The 17,001-nt window shown below is 42.0% G+C and overlaps 1 protein-coding gene across 2 annotated transcripts in view; it reads right to left on the reverse strand.

Moving 5' to 3' along the window:
• The window catches only part of PARVA (parvin alpha), a 115,919-nt gene that overhangs the window by 16,122 nt on the left and 82,796 nt on the right, over positions 1-17,001 (reverse strand). For both annotated transcript variants that reach the window (XM_033928627.1, XM_033928628.1), the window contains exons 5-8: positions 13,517-13,657; positions 7,020-7,135; positions 3,349-3,407; positions 1,583-1,602 (exon numbers count right to left, since the gene is read on the reverse strand). In XM_033928627.1, coding sequence (XP_033784518.1) covers positions 1,583-1,602; positions 3,349-3,407; positions 7,020-7,135; positions 13,517-13,657 — 336 coding nt within the window. The remainder of the gene's footprint in view (positions 1-1,582; positions 1,603-3,348; positions 3,408-7,019; positions 7,136-13,516; positions 13,658-17,001) is intronic.

The raw sequence follows: 17,001 nt of genomic DNA on the forward strand, positions 1-17,001 counted from the left end.
CCCCACCAACATGGCACCCACGGCAGACCGCCCCCCCCCCTCCTTCCTACACTACTGAGCTCAGTGTAGACAACTTTTGAAGTACTGCGTGCTCTCTTTTAAGGTGCGCTACGTGTCCCGGCGGCGGTGTTTAACTGCGCTACTTAAGCAGGCTTTGTAATGCTGACACAATGGATTGGAGAGCATCGATTCACACTGCTCTTAGAGATTGCTCGTTGAATAAAGTTGGAGCCATCAACGGTCACTGGTTGGTTAGTGTTGCAGCTCTTGTTTTTGGACCAGACACCCAGCTGGTAACAGAATTCAAGAAAACTTGCAATAAGCACAGAGGACTGCTCCATGTGAAACAGCAAGAAGAAACCTAGAGACTGGCTGGGCTCTATAGCACTGCAAGCACAGAACATGGACTTCCATTTATTGATGGGCCCGACACGGGCCGTGTTTCAGGCAGCGAAACTAAACCACCAGACTACAGAAGAGAAACCAAGATCTTGTTATTCGAGAACTTTGAAATTGGGCCCCTGTAATTTGTTCCTAATCCCGTAATTCGCCTGGATCTGTCCAGAATGCCTCTTTTGTAATCCGCCTAGAACTGCAAGGTAATGGCGGAGTAAAAGTCTCTAATGCAATGAATGATGAAAGCAATTCAAAATAGTAGGTCCAAAAGCGGAATTTAAAAGTTGGTGTATAAAACAAACTTGTTCTTAGCACGAGCACGAGCACTTAGCACGGAAGTGTGCATACGTGCATTACACTGCTAAACTCAAACTATAGCACTGCATCAGGAATCAAAGTATGCAAACTGGGTGACCCTCCTGAATCTTATCCGCTGCCATATTCCTGGTTTCTAAGAAATGCATCTCATTCCCATAAACGCCATCTTTCATAGTGCTGGCTCTTGAGCAGTTGCACTCTTAAAACACCTTAGGATTCTGACCTTAATGGCACAATTTCTTCTACACAAACAAACCACAGTGGAGGTGTGCGGTAACGCTGGCGTGCAACTTTATTCCGCAATAATAGAAATCTGTGCGATAGCTCAGCACGCACGTGTTTCAGGCAATGTGGCCGGCCTCAGGAGCCTACAACCTGCATAACACACATAGAATATTAAAATCGTACCATTACATCATAATAAGACCGTTGTTAGTCAAAGACACATTGATAAAATATAAATAAAGCATCAGAAAAAAAAACATTTCAAATTAATGACATCATCTATTATTGAAAAATTAATGAGTGTAAAGCAAAACACAAAGAGCTCATAGAATAATAAATAATGACATGTAAATTGATAACAGCTCATAAAAATGTCGATCACACTTAATGCTCCTAATACTTGAATGAATTAACCAAAATGATAAACATGTACATAAAAATGGAAAAATATATCCAAAAACCTCATGTGGAATAAAGTTGCACAAGAACGTTACTGTACATCTCCACTATAGTTTGTTTTTGTCCAAACTGGAGATCTTTTCTCCTGGATTTTATGACAATTTCTTCTAAATACAGGTAACAAATACATTCTCAGTTAGAGACAAAGACAGGAGTGTTACAATAAAAAAATAAAGCAACTTACCGTGTCTTCCTGACAAGGCCCTGCGGTATGAAAAAATAAGGAGATACATCATTACTTATTTAGCACGTTAGGGGAGTCCCATCTATTTTTATTCCAGGACGATCCAGCAACCGTTACACAGGCTCTTGTGACGTCCTACCTTGACTATGTTAATGGGGTTTCTTTGCGAGTTAAAATGTTATGGCTGATACACCATACCAACCGCTATGCTCATAGGAGGGCTGAGGAGGTACAATCATCTCTTTATGAAATATTTACACGGAGCCAAGTCAAAATTTTGACACTGCTGTTTTAAAGCTTTACAAGGCCTTGGCCCTTTTATTTACATAACAAGTTGTTCTTTTATGCTCCGACACATCAGTTATGCTCATCTCTCTCTCTTAAATGTTTCAGGGTCAAGTATACTAAAATTAGGAATGTCTAGAGATCAAGTCTACTTTGACTATGGAACAGTTTACTGCAGTGTCTCTCAAACTGTGTGCCCCAAAGAGATTCCGAGTATGCCAAGGGAGATTCCAGAAATTCCCTTCATAAGTATACTCTAGAATAGATGACATGTATGTCACGTACGCAAGAGTCTGTCAATGTTACGAGCATCATTCTTTGACGTGATTGGTCCTTGAAAACTAATGGCAAGTAATTTTGTCTTTATTTTTTAATGCAGTAGTTATCCTAAGATGAGCAACAAAACAATCAAGGCTTTGTAACCGTCTGGATCTTCTTATCTTTGCAATCTTGGATTTTCGCTCCGACAGAAATTAAATTAAAAAAAAAAAAGAGAACGACTGCAGATGGTGGATGATGAAATGCGTGTTTGCTTGTCAACTATCGAGCTGCGTTTTGGGTTCATTTGCACTCAAAAACAAGCACATCCATCACATTGATTAGCAATTCTATTCTATCTACTTTAGTTTCACCATTGTTACAATTACCCATACACAGCTTAAAGAACTTTAAATAAATAACTCTCAAATTTACCCCTTCCTTTACTAACAAATAGCGTGGCTTTTAGCGCTGGCAACTGCTCCAAGGCTCATAGGAATTCCATGAGTGTCCTAGCAGTTACCGCCACTGTTGGCGCTAAAACCCGCGCTACGTGTTAGTAAAGGAGGGAATTAATTTTTTGTTGCTTTTGCAATTTTATGATTTCAATTTTAACATGGCACGAAAAATATTTGCTATACAACAAATGCAACAAAGATTAAATTTATCAATTAAACTGCACTGATAAATAATTATGGAAGAAGGTGAAACCTTAGACCATACTGCTACGTCCCATGACGTAGCAGTACTTATCAGTGCAGTTTAATTGATAAATTTAATCTTTGTTGTGTTCCACTTTTGTTGTATATTTGATATTTGGTTGTGGAATCTGCTTTATTTGTTTTGATGAAAAATATTTGCTCCACTTAATGTGCTGAAGCTAAAAAAAAGTTTGAGAGACACTGGTTTACTGGATAAAACATGGTTGGCACCTAACACCACTTCCGGTGTTAGCCACGCCCATAGTGGCGTTAAGCTCTGTAAAGCACCTATGCAGGTGCGATTTTTGCCATCTTATTTAAGCACAGGGAGATGCTTTAACTTTAATGATTTTTTGCCGTTTTAAATTATGTTTCTCAGTTAACTTAGGCATTGTGAATTTCCCCCTCTTAGCCTTCCTTCACAAAGAATACATCAAACTTCATCACAACCAAGGTAATTGGCAACCGGTTCACTTAAAAAAAAAAAAAATTAGGCTACCGAAAGCAGCACTGCTCACGTACTCTGTGTTACCAGTGATTTCTTCTTGGATCTGGCGAGACTGAAGGATTCCCTCTCGCTTCTGGAAAAGAGCAAACAATATCTTGGTCTTGTTTTATGTATACACCCAATGCAAAAATAATACACTAATCCAGACTCTAAACCTATGAGAATAATAGGACTAAATTTTGACCAAGCAAGATTATTTCATGCCGCCAAGTGTACTACAGAACTTCCCATTATACATCCAAACACAGGGGGGCAATTCTATTAGCAGGTTGCTTTGTAGGAGACCTTCTTATAAAGGAACATAGGTACCTACGTTCCTTTATAGAATAGCTAAGTAACTAATATTAGGTGTGATTACTTAAGCCAGCCATAGAGTTAGTCGTAAGTGTTAGTGTCTAAGGCCTGATTCTATTTAAAAAAATGCTTAAATCCTCCCTATTATGAAGCCAAGTTAGCAAAAGCTCCACCGCTCATAGAATTTTGATGAGTGTTGGAACTTTTATCGCCGCAGCTTCATAAAAGGGGGGGGGGGGGAGAAAGTTAGGCACATCGATCTAACCAATCTAGGGGCCTAACTTAATTTTTCAATTGGGCTTAATTGAAGCAGTTAATTGAAAAGCATCACTAAAAAATTATTTAAAAAATAATTAGCTGGCAGGCGCCTAAATTGGTAGGCATCTACTCTGAGGTGTCCACCAGAAAGTAGGAGTGGTTGGGGTGGATTCTAGACAGATTTTGGACATGGTTTGACTTAGGCGCACTCATTTAGGCCAAGAAAACCCCGACATAAATGGGAGTGTGGCTAAGATTTCGAAGCCTATTGGCGCCTATGACCGATTGGATGCCACTAGGCATGATTCTATAAATGGCACATAGTAGATGATTGACAATTATACTCAACATGCCTACATGTTAGGTGCCATTTATAGAATCAGGGTCTAAGCACAGGTATACACACAATTTATAGTACTTTATAAGTTACACGTGTAATTTGGATTCTGCCCTATGTATACCCTTTGTGCACACATGCTATGCAAGTTAGTGCAAAGCTGTAGAATAGTGTTTTGGTGGCATGCTGGCATACCCAAGTCATAGAACACCCAAGTCAGAATTGGAACATCCTGCTCAAAAGGTCCAAAGAACCCCCTATCCATCTCATAGCAGTTTTCAAACAAGAAAGGTGCCCAGGTTTCCCATTTGAAAATACGCAAGAAGGTTGTCCTAACTCTGGAGATGTAGAGAATGACAAGGGGACTGTTTCCCACGACTTAACCCGCAGGAATGGGGAAAAAATATAGACCGTTCGCCACAGGTATGGGAACTTCACTACCCCGCGGAGCAGTAAATGGCCTTGTCCCCACAGAGAAGGATGTGCTGTGACATGCCTCCCTACCCACCCCTCCCGGCCAGCAGCCCCCACTCATGATCGCGGGTCCAGCAGCCCCTCCTTCCCTCCCTATCATGCGTCCAACAGCCCCCTCCCTTACACACGATCACGGGTCAAAACTGACAAAAAAAACCTCCAAACCCGCGACTCCCCTGGATTATCCCCTTTGTGCCTCCCAGGGTGGGCCTACCAACCTCTCAGAAGCTTTGTGGACGAAGAGGCAGGCAACATTGCACACAGAGCTGCTCCAGATCTTCTTCCAGCTGAGTTCCACCTTCCGATGTACCTTCTGACGAACCTGATTGATCTGTGATGATGCCCCCCCCCCCTTCAAACCTTAAAGTCACCAGATGATGCGGAGGCAGGAGAGGAAGACCAAGGGTGGGTGAAGGGAAAGGAAAGATGCTGGGAGCACTGATCCTCTAAGTGGTGGCCCGATACTCCTGGACCGAAGTTTAAAGGGGCCCACATGACTGAACGATCACATACTTTCCCCCTCCCCTGAAAAATTACCCCTTAGTGGTAGTAGCATGAGACTACTGTTTAGGGTGCCATTTTGGAGATGGTGCTGGCAGGGCAGGAACATCTGTGGATTGCTTCTGCCTGATGCAACACCATTATGCCCTCAATGATGGGGGGGGGGGAGGTCATGGTCATTATTTAAGCTCCTGCCTGGCTCATTTAAGCTCCTGCCTAGGAGCACTGGGCCACAGTTTTAAGGCCCAACCTTTCCAGGCTGTTGAAATAAAGCTGCTTGAGAGGTGGCTCACAAGCAGAGTTATTCATAGAGTCAGCAATTTGCAACAACACTGAGATACCACAGGTTGCAAATACCTACAGTAAATCAAGATACGGTAAAAGCAGTTTTGTGTCAAACTGTTTCCACACGTCAAATATGCTTTATAAGAGGGTAACTGCTTTAAAAAAAAATCCCTCACCCCCAAAGTGCAATATGCTTATTTTTACCACATTATGGGGCAAGGGGCATTCCCCATGGCAGGTCCGAAATAATACAAACTACATACTTTTTGTGATTTAAAAAAAAATGTATCTGCACCAAAAGGAGGCATGAGTGAGCACCTTTTTTTTGCAGGCAATTTTTAATGAAAAACATGCAGATTTTTACTTGGAAAATTTATGCAAAGCGTGTGGCTGTCGGGGCTTTGCAGATGAGCAGACAGTATGAAAAGTGATCCTTCATCGAGCTACCTGACTTGGATATAGCATGTTGAGAAAATAGAGCAGGAGCCTTCCTCTCTCATGGCCAAGCGCCAAGAAATATGGAAACTGGATTCTCCCAGCTCCTCTTTGCTATCCCAACTGCTCTAGAAAACCTCCGGAAGACATGCATGCAGCACCTCAGTTGATTGATATGCCTTCCCTCCCTCCCCCTTTTAATACTAATGACAAGATACTGAAATGTTTGGTTAATTAGAACACATCAGGTGCATTTATCAAAGTGTTGAATATTCTCTCAAGAGCAGATATACTTTGCAGATATAGTTTCAAGTTTATTTAAAATTTATTATACCGCCCACTCGAACCTTCGGGGCGGTGTACAAAAATGCCATAAAAACATGTCAATTAAAATGCAATATAATAAAAACAAACCGAGGGGAAAGACAATTTTAAGAACAAAGATGAAATGGAAGAAGGGATTGGAACTACAATTGATAGAAAGAAAGAGAACACTTAAGGAGAAGAACAAGAGGAAGGGGTAGAAATCTTTCTTAAATCCGAGTCGTCCTTAAAAGGACAGTTTAAATTTCAAAGGCGTCAAGGAAAAGAAATGTCTTTAGCTTCACCTTAAAACTGATAAGTGTTGTATTTTCACGCAAGTAGTTAGGGATACTGTTCCAGAGAAAAGGGGCAGATTTAGCACCTAATATCATAATAATAATAATAATAAAAAAGGTATATTAGATGCTATATCTGCAATGTATATCTGCTCTTGAGAGAATTTAGGGTGCTTTGATAAATGTATCTGATGTGATCTAGATCAGTGGTTCCCAAACCTGTCCTGGGGGACCACCAGCCAGTCGGGTTTTCAAGATATCCCTAATAAATATGCATGAGAGAGATTTGCATACCTGTCACATCCATTATATGCAAATCTCTGTCATGCATATTCATTAGGGATATCTTGAAAACCCGACTGGCTGGTGGTGCCCCAGGACAGGTTTGGGAACCACTGATCTAGAGGTTAAACGAAAGATTTGCAACTATTGATATTTGGGATTGGTTAATTAGAAGACATTACTGAAAAACAATCCAGATCCAATCTCATTCTTTGTTTACCTGAACGACGACGACTTGAATGGACACATGATCTGGGAGTCTAATTGGTGCTCGAAAATACTGGGACAAAGCAACCAAAAGATGAAGAATGGCCACGATACTTTTAGCATGAACAGCTGAAACAGAAAGATTAAATATTTTATTTAACTGTTTTGGGGTTGTTGTTTTTTTACAAGAACATGTAAATATCAATTTAATTATAGCAAATGGTTCTTCTACAGTGGGAGTCAGGCAAGCCGCATGATTTCCTATTGTATATTTAATCTGCATCTTGCATTCTCCATCCCTGTAACAAAAAAGGTGTGTCTGCTACCACACATTATCTCCATGCAAGTCCTAGTGCCAAGGATCTCCCCCCCCCCCCCACCCCACTTTGGGCATCACAAGAGCCAGAGAGACTCCTAGTGTTCTTAAGTCCATCAAAATGAATTTCACAAACAAATTAGAAGGTATCATGTTATCCTTATTACAGAAAATATTAAGCCAGGTATGTTATATATTACAGAAAATACAGAAAGGAAACTCGTAAGCATCAGAAAACTGGTACAGTACAAATACAAGCTCTTTAAAACAGGATATAAAAGACCCACTTTCTACTGTAACACAGGGGCATAGCCAAGTATGGGTCTCGCCTGCCCAGTTTGATTTCAGGTCCTCCCATCCAATAGATAGAGGCTGCTGGCAGCGGTTTGTACACACTGCCGGCAGCTGGCCCGGAAGCCTTCCCTCCGATGTGTTTTGTATTTTGTGCCAGTGGGAAGGCTTCTGAATCAGCCACTGCCAGTGATGTGAAGAAATTGTACACGGGGTGGGTGGGTGGGAAGGGAGTGAGAGCGAGATTCTGCTGCACAAGCTGGAGAGAGAGAATCTGCTGCACGGGCTAGGGGAAGGGAGAGAGAGAATCTGCTGCAAAGGCTGGAGAGGGGGTAGGAAGGGAGGGAGAGAATCTGCTGCACGGGCTAGGGGAAGGGAGAGAGAGAATCTGCTGCAAAGGCTGGAGAGGGGGTAGGAAGGGAGGGAGAGAATCTGCTGCACGGGCTAGGGGAAGGGAGAGAGAGAGAATCTGCTGCAAAGGCTGGAGAGGGGGTAGGAAGGGAGGGAGAGAATTTGCTGCACAGGATGGGGATGGGAAGGGAAGGAGTGAGAGATATGTCTGCCCACTTTGGCTCAGGCCCACCTAATTTACGCTTAGGCCCACCCAAAACTGGCTGGCTGGCTATGCCACTGCTGAAACATAGAAAAGATCATTTGATTAAAAGAGAAATATTTTGGTAGACCTACAAAAGCTTGGGGAAAATGCACAGATAGTGCTGATCATCCCAGAACCTAAGCTAGCATTCTGTAAAGTGCACTCTGTGCAGAATGACCTTTTCAGAATACTAGCTTAGCGTGCACTTCACACCTAACTTTAAGCGGGAGCATTTACACTCGCCAGAGGCTGATGTAAATGCTTGTGTCCAATCAATAACAGGCATGCAAATGCAGGTATTCTATAACATTGCACCTAATTTCTGAGAACGCCCCTGGCTCACCTATGCCCCTCCCATGGCCACACCCCCTTCGGAGTTTTGTGCTATGAAATTAGGGTGTGCATGTTATAGAATAGAAGCCAGGGCAGATCCGTAAGTAATTCCTAATGAGCGCCAATTAGGTGCCAGTTAATGCTAACAACTGATTTCTATCACCTAATTAGCTAATTTGCATGGATCTGCAATCCCCACCCAAACTTATGCACCCAACTTTGGGTGACCTATGGAGAATCCGGCAGTATGCTCCTTTCAAAAGCACTCATTGGTGCACTTTGTCAGATCCTGTGGTTTGAACTCATGCCCCGATGCGCAAAAGCTTTCCATGGCAGTCAGAGTCGTTAAAGTACTCTTACTGGCATGGAAAACTGCTCTGCCAATGTTGTGGCTGCTACCAATCATCATAGAAGCTACCGAGAATCCTATGGTAATGTGTTACAAGGAACTCGGTAGTATTCTAATAAGCACTCTGTGTAATGCATAGAAGGGAAACATGTTGTTTCCTGTGCAAACGTTAATGGCAGGGTCTGAGCTGTCAAAGTCTTACTTTCCTGTCAGTGCCTGAGTACTGATTGGCTCAGGAATGGACAGGAAAATATGGCTATGACAGCAGACCCTGCCATTAAAAGGCCCTGATGCTAGTAATCCCCTCCCCCACTCTGTTCGGCCCAAAGGACCCCGCCCCACTGGCCCGGGACCCCACCACCACCAGGCCGGGACCCCCACTGAAAAAAAAAACCTGGTTGTCTGGTGGGTCATCCCCCCATGCCTCCCCCTCCCCCCAAAAAAACCTGGTGGTCTAGTGGGCCGTCCCCTCTACCCATCTTCTCTTGAAGACCAGCAGGAGAGATGCCCACTCCCTCCTGCCGACAGGTCTGCCTCTTCAAAATGGCAGGTTCCCTTCCCCAATGCATCCTGCCCTGATCGGCTGAACCGGCAGGCAGGGAGAGCAGGGGCTGCTTTTTTTTTTGGGGGGGGGAGCAGCCAGGAGGAGCTGTGCTTCTGATCAAGCATTAGGCACAGTTCCTCTGCCTTTTACCCGTGATGGTTTGCACAAATAGCATGCATATAATTTGCATGCTTTTGTGCTGAGCATCGCCAGTAAAACAATAAAATACCCCCTACCACAGTATTTTTTACCATGGTGTCAAAGCTTTGTGCATTCCGACCTCAGTCATTATAAACCATGGAATCCATCTTGCTTGACTATGAAGAAAAGAGTATCACACCTGGTTATTTTTTCTAAGTCTGCTAAAGTCTTTTGGCATGTCTTACTTCCCCCTTTTCCTATGCTCCGTCACAAGGGTGGGCAACCACAGTCCTCAAGGGCACACAACCCATTTGGGTTTTCAAGATCTCCAAAATCAGTATGCAACAGATTTATTTGCATACAATGGAAACAGTACATGCTACACAATCTCATGCAAATTAATTGAGGAAACCTTTAAACCTTTGTGTGCCTTGAGGACCATGGTCACCTCTGTACTGTCAGGAAAAAAAAATGATGGCCATTTTTGGGGTGGTGCCATGAATTTGCCTGGATAGAAGGTAAGAGACCAGCGAAGCCCCCACTCTTCAAAGTGTCAAGTCTAGTCTAGTGACTTGAAGGAAAGATAATAGGACTTTGCTTTGTGGAATCTCATAACCATACAGAAATGCATCTGAATCTACAACATGTGCTTTTGTCATTTTCTAGGAAAAATTAGTCTACCCTGGCAGACGTGAAGAGTTTATAAAGGAGTGTCCGAGTCATCCCAAGCTTGTAGGCTGTTACCTCAACAACTCCTCTTGCTGACCAAGGTAGAGGTGTTACATCAAAATACCTAAAACATTAATGCTCAAGAAACAGTAACATCAGGATTTAAGTTGGAACACGTTTTGGACCTTGTGATTTTACTCTCTCAGAGTTTTCCACTTATTTGCAGACTTCCCCGGGGCAGTATTCCTTAAAAGATGGTGCACAAATTATCTAATCTAGTCTTCGATTTATATACCGGGTCATCTCCCAATGGAGCTCGACTCGGTTTACAAGTAATTAAAGATCAGCAAAAAAACCGAACAAGAGCATAAGAGAAAATAAGTGTTGTAGAGTAATCAATTTGTTGAATCTTTAGGTAAACTGTTCAAGTATTGTGTAAAAAATAAAGTTTTTAGGACTTTACGAAATTGTTGTAACTGACCTATCAAACTGACAGAGTCAGAAAGCTCATTCCACATTTTTACCAGTTTATAAGTGAAAGATTGACTGAGTTTCCCGGCCGATTTAATTCCTTTGAAGGAAGGGAACAGTAGTTTATATCTGTGTATTCCTCGAATGGCAAGATCTAAGGGTATTCCAGTATAAAGGGACCAGAGGGCCAAATATTCCATAGAGAAGCTTAAAAATTATAACTTAGAATGGTTACAGAAATGACCAATTTCCATCAATTTGCTAAACTAAGCGGTGAACTGATTCAGTAAGGCAAATCGTTTCATGTTCTTCAGTTCAAATGGTAACTATTTTGACAAACCAGACCATTTGTCTGGCAACTCAAGATTTAATCACTGATTACTCAGCACATCTGTTCTTTCAAGCACAGAGGAACAGAACAAAACATGTTACATATCATCCTTACTTTAAATTTGATCACTAGATTTGCTAAAGATTTTCTAGCATTTTGTTACTCTGCAAACATCTTTATGGGCATGGCTTTTAATCTGTCATATAAATATAGGATTTGGTTCAGCTAAATTCTGTTAACACTGGTTGTTTTCCCCTATATCCACCTCCAATATTTTTTTATTTGACCAAATGAAGCCAAGTTGATGTCACTATACAGAAAAAAAAGTAGTGTCTTGTTTTGTAAATGCACACATATAAAAAAGATCAACTACAGTTTTTGGTATGTGTCTTGAGAGGCGATATGATCGAAGTCTACAAAATCCTGAGTGGTGTAGAACAAGTGGATTGATTTTTTTACTCTATGTTAAAAATTACAAATACGAGGGGGACACTCGATTAAGTTACAGGGAAATACTTTTAAAACCAATAGGAGGAAATATTTTTTTCACTCACAGAACAGATAAGCTCTGGAACGCATTTGCCAGAGGTTGTGGTAATAGTGGTTAATGTAGCTGGTTTTAAGAAAGGTTTGGACAATTTCCTGGCGGAGAAGTCCATAATCTGTTATTGAGACAGACATAGGAGAAGCCAATGTTTGCCCTGGATCGGTACCATGGAATGTTGCTACTATTTGAGCTTTTGCTAGGTTCCTGTGATCTGGATTGGCCACTGTGAAGATGTGCTGCTGGGCTAAATGGACCACTGGTCTGACCCAGAAAGGCTATTCTTATGTAACACTAGCAAGGACATATTTCATGACAAAGCATGGCATGCCTCATCTGCACCGGCTCTCTGTTTTATGGCAAATTATGTTTAGGGTTTTATTTTACAAGCCTTCCTACGTGCTCAAAATGTTCAGCCAACCAGCCAAGGCTCTATATTTGCCTAAGCAGGCCCTTCTACCGGTACCACCTGCCGAGTAGGTAAGGTTTTCATTTTCAAGGCATGCTCCATCTTTGTGAGCCAAAATTATTTTGTCTATACTATAGAAACATGATGGCAGATAAAAGCCAAATGGCCCATCCAGTCTGCCCATCTGCAGCATCTACTATCTCCTCCTCTCCCTATTGGCTAAGGCTCTTAACATTTGCATCTCCTCTTCCTATAGGCTATGGCTCTTTACACCTGCATTGTGAGGTCATAGAACTTTAGTAACATAGAAACATGATGGCAGATAAAGGCCAAATGGCCCATCCAGTCTGCCCATCTGCAGCATCTACTATCTCCTCCTCTCCCTATTGGCTAAGGCTCTTAACATTGGCATCTCCTCTTCCTATAGGCTAAGGCTCTTTACACCTGCATTGTGAGATCATAGAGCTTTATGGTTATAGAAACATAGAAACATGATGGCAGACAAAGGCCAAATGGCCCATCCAGACTGCCCATCCACAGCAACCACTATCATCTCCTCTCCCTATTGGCTAAGACTCTTTACACTTGCATTGTGATGTCATAGAACTTTAGTAACATAGAAACTTGATGGCAGATAAAGGCCAAATGGCCCATCCAGTCTGCCCATCCACAGTAACCATTCTAGAAACATAGAAATATGATGGCAGTTAAAGGCCAAATGGCTGTGAAGATCCACCTCTTTTCTTAAGCCTTCCAATGAGGAAATTCGGGGTTGTTCAGTGAGATTGGGAGACTACATTCATTTAAGTCATGCTGTTTGCAATGTTTATTGCAGTGGCTCCCAAACTGTGGGTCGGGACCCCCAAATGGTGTTGCATTATCAGTAGATGGAGCCATAGGAACTGGGGTGCTTCCTCTGGACTTCTACTCTGTGGCCTATGCCCAGTAGAGGTAGTCAACATGAGGTCTCTGGAGTCAGCAAAATGCTCACAGCCCCTGCTCCTTCCTCCTGAGATTATGTATGTATATTCTGTTAACTGTATAGCTGTAAACGGTATAGAAATTCTTAAAATAAATAAATAAAAATAGTTAGACTGGAAATGTTGAGGTCTGTGAATACACGTTGATACAAAGGGCCTTGTACTGACTGCTGCCTCCGTTGTCTTCAAACTTTGGATAAATGGAAGGAAGAAATGGAGAGAGATGCTGTTAATTATTTTGGTTTTCATCATCTAGTCATGTGGATTTTTAAGTGGAAAAAATATGGAAAGCAGTAATAAAACAGTTGTCAGTCATGCTATCCTAGTAAAACAGTGGACCACCAGCCAGCCGGGTTTTTGGAATAGCCCTAAAGAAAATGCATAGGGCAGATTTGCATTCCTTTTACCTCCATTAGATGCAAATCTCTTTCATGCATATTCATTAGAGCTATCCCGAAAACCCAGCTGGCCGGTGGTCCTCCAGGACAGGGTCAGGAACCACTGCAGGAAAGAAATAGTACATAAAATCACACTCACAGTCAACATTCCACTTGACGTTTCTTGGGGGAAGCTTCAGAGTTTCATTCATCTTTTCCAGCACCGTCTGCAGTTTTTGCTTCTGAGCGATTTCAGACTGTGTAACTTCAGCAACATTGAGCTTTTCCCCTTCAAGTTTTTCTGAATTAGTAATGGAAGGAAAAAACACATAGGCAAGATTTTTAATAATACATATTTCATGAGAACATTTGAATCTATAAAAGAAACAAATGATAGAGGGCTGGGGTTTTCCATTCATTTGAGTTTGACAGAAATGTCAAATTTCACTTAGAAAGGTCCATCAAACCCAGAATCCTATTTCCAACAGTGGCCAATCCAGGTCACAAGTAACTGGCAAGATCCCCAAAGAATCAAACACATTTTATTGGATTTTCCCAAGTCCATCTTAATAATGGCTTATAAACTTTTGTTTTAGGAAACTAGCCAAACCTTTTTTAAACCCTGCTAAGCTAACTGCTTTTACCACATTCTCTGGCAACGAATTCCAGAGTTTAGTTACACGTGGAGTGAAGAAATATTTTCTCCAGTTTATTTTAAATCTGCTAATTAGTAGCTTCATTGCATGTCTCCCTAGCCCTAGTATTTGTAGAAAGAGTAAACAGGTGATTCATGTTTATCTGTTCCATTCCACTCAAAATTTTATAGACCTCTATCATATCTCCCTTGAACTTTAGCCTGTCCTTATAGGGAAGAAGTCCCAACCCATTCATTATTTTCTGGGGGTTTTGGGGTTGGTGTTTTTTTAGATATGGTGACCAGCATTGCAAACAGTATTTGGGGTGTAGTCACACCATGACGAGCTAAATATTACTGGAAACACTAAAGCAGCATTCTATAAATTTGTGTCTCATTTTTAGGTGCAACAATGGAGTATGCATAGTGCCAATTCTATAATGGCCTAAGGGGGCATCTAAACTATTTTAGAATACTAGTGTAAAGTCACATGGGCACAAACACATCAATGGCTGGTGTAAGTGGGTAAATCTAAGTGCACCACACAATGCATGCCACTGATTGTATTCTATAAGTCACGTGTTTGGTAACCTGTCCTGACACACCCATGCTCTGCCCACGTATTCACCCCTCTAACAGTTTCATACTAATCCCCATTACATTGTGCGTGCAAATCAGTGCACACAGCTGATTTGCACACACAATTTGTTTTACAAGCCTAATCATCACCGATAATTGACAATTGAGGGAAAGGGATTGGGACTTGTATACCGCCTTTTTGTAGTTTTGCAACCACACTCAAAGCGGTTTACATACAGGTACTTCGAGCATTTCCCTTATCTGTCCCGGTGGGCTCACAATCTATCTAATGTACCTGGAGCAAGGGGGGGGGATTAAGTGACTTGCCCAGGGTCATAAGGAGCAGGGCGGGCTTTGAACCCACAACCTCAGGGTGCTGAGGCTGTAGCTCTAACCACTACGCCACACTCTTCTAATAACTGACGCTAACTGGCCCCTAATTAGAAGTTACATACACAACTTGGTAGGCGTATTTCTATAAAGTGCTGCGCATCAGTTCTAGTGTGCAAATCTGAAAGGGGCGTGGCCAGGAGAGGAGTATAGGCGTTCCTAAAATTTATGTGCACTGTTATAGAAAATGCCTGAAGTGCGCACAAGTTGGTTGAAGGTATGCAGGCCTGATTTCTCGTGGCCCCCAATGGGTGCACCTAAAAGCTATGACATGCACTGGCGCGTACTGCGATTCTATAAGGTTTATAGAATCGTGCTAAGCGCTATTGTAGTTGGCGCTGATGAATGAGGCCCTAAGGGCCAGATTCTATAAATGGCGCCTAGCTTAATTGTCAAAATGCCCTTAACAGCCTTAATAATTGGAAAAAAAAACATTTTAATTGGGTGATAGGCACTTGTCTTTTATAGAATTGGATAGAAACATAGAAAGATGACGGCAGAAAAGGACTATAGCCCATCAAGTCTGCCCACTCTACTGACCCACCCCAATAAGTCTAGATGCTAGTCACTCGTCCTACGTAGGGATCCCACGTAAATGTCCCATTTACTTTTAAAGTCGAGCACGCTGGTGGCCTCGACCACCTGCACCGGAAGCTTATTCCAGTGATCCACCACCCTTTCCGTGAAAAAATACTTCCTGGTGTCACTGCTAAATTTTCCCCCTAGCACATGGCGCTTAGCAGTGCAATTCTCCCAAAACTTAGGCCCCCCTGAAATATAGGTCTTTAAAACCCTCACCTACATTTCCGATGCCTATGTTTGTAGGCGCCACTAGGTGTGATTATGTAAACAACGCCTAAGCGTGATTGACACATGGCCAGCACCATTTTTCCAGGCGCCGTTTAAAGATTCCAAGTGTATGTGATATAAGGCACACTCTTTATAGAAGAGCACGTACGCATGTAACTGCCTATTACCGGCGGCAATCATTCGCAATTAATGCTACTATTCTATAAATTATGTACATTATTGGGTACTGAACTTTAGGCATCAACTTACAGAACAGCTTTTTACAATCAGTCATTGCTAAACCATTGGCTAAGGAGCCACTTCTAAAAACCTCATGCTAATAAATTGTGGTTATCTCAAACTAGGTATTAAGTTTCTTGGTTTAAGCTGTGCTTGTAATTCACTGGCGAAATCGTCTGGATAGTGGATGCGATCATCTTACCCAACAGCAAGAGCTGGGCATCAGGCCAAACAGAAAACATCTATTTTCCAGTAAATGCCTCGGTCTCTCCTGAATTACTTATAAATTCCGTGGCTGGCAACAAAACTCATGTTTCAAACTTTGTTCAAGCTCAAGCGTTTCTCAGCTTAAGAACATAAGAATAGCCTTACTGGGTCAGACCAACGGTCTATCGGCCCAGTAGCCCGTTCTCACCAAAACTCAAGGAGTAGCAACATTCCATGCAGAATCCCCAAAGAGTAGCAAGATTTCAGAATCCTAGAGAGTAACAAGATTCTAGAATCCCAAATACTAGCAACATTCCATGCTACCGATCCAGGGCAAGCAGTGGCTTCCCCCATGTCTTGTCTCAATAGCAGACTATGGATTTTTCCTCCAGGAAATTGTCCAAACCCTTCTTAAAACCAGCTACACTATCAGCTTGGTCCTTGAGTTCCCCCCTTGACCGTCAGGTTTTCAGGATATCCACAATGAATATGCATGAAATAAATTTGTATATAATGGAGGCAGTGCATGCAAATCAAGCTTATGCATATTCATTGTGGATATCCTGAAAGCCTAACTGGCAAGGGGGCACTCCAGGACTGAGTTGAAAAACACAGTTCTAGCTCATGCCATTTATTGGGTAAAATAAGACATATTTCTAATTTATACAGCAGTTCAATTTATATTTAAAATACTACTGCATACTGTGATGTACTAGTGAGACCAAAGGCTGGAGTCAAGATCAGACTATTAATTTTTACCTTAAAGAATGTATATTCTACTCATCAATCCAAACAGGTTAGCTCAA

The sequence above is a fragment of the Geotrypetes seraphini genome, chromosome 19 (genome assembly GCF_902459505.1).
Source record: "Geotrypetes seraphini chromosome 19, aGeoSer1.1, whole genome shotgun sequence".
NCBI lineage: Eukaryota > Metazoa > Chordata > Amphibia > Gymnophiona > Dermophiidae > Geotrypetes > Geotrypetes seraphini.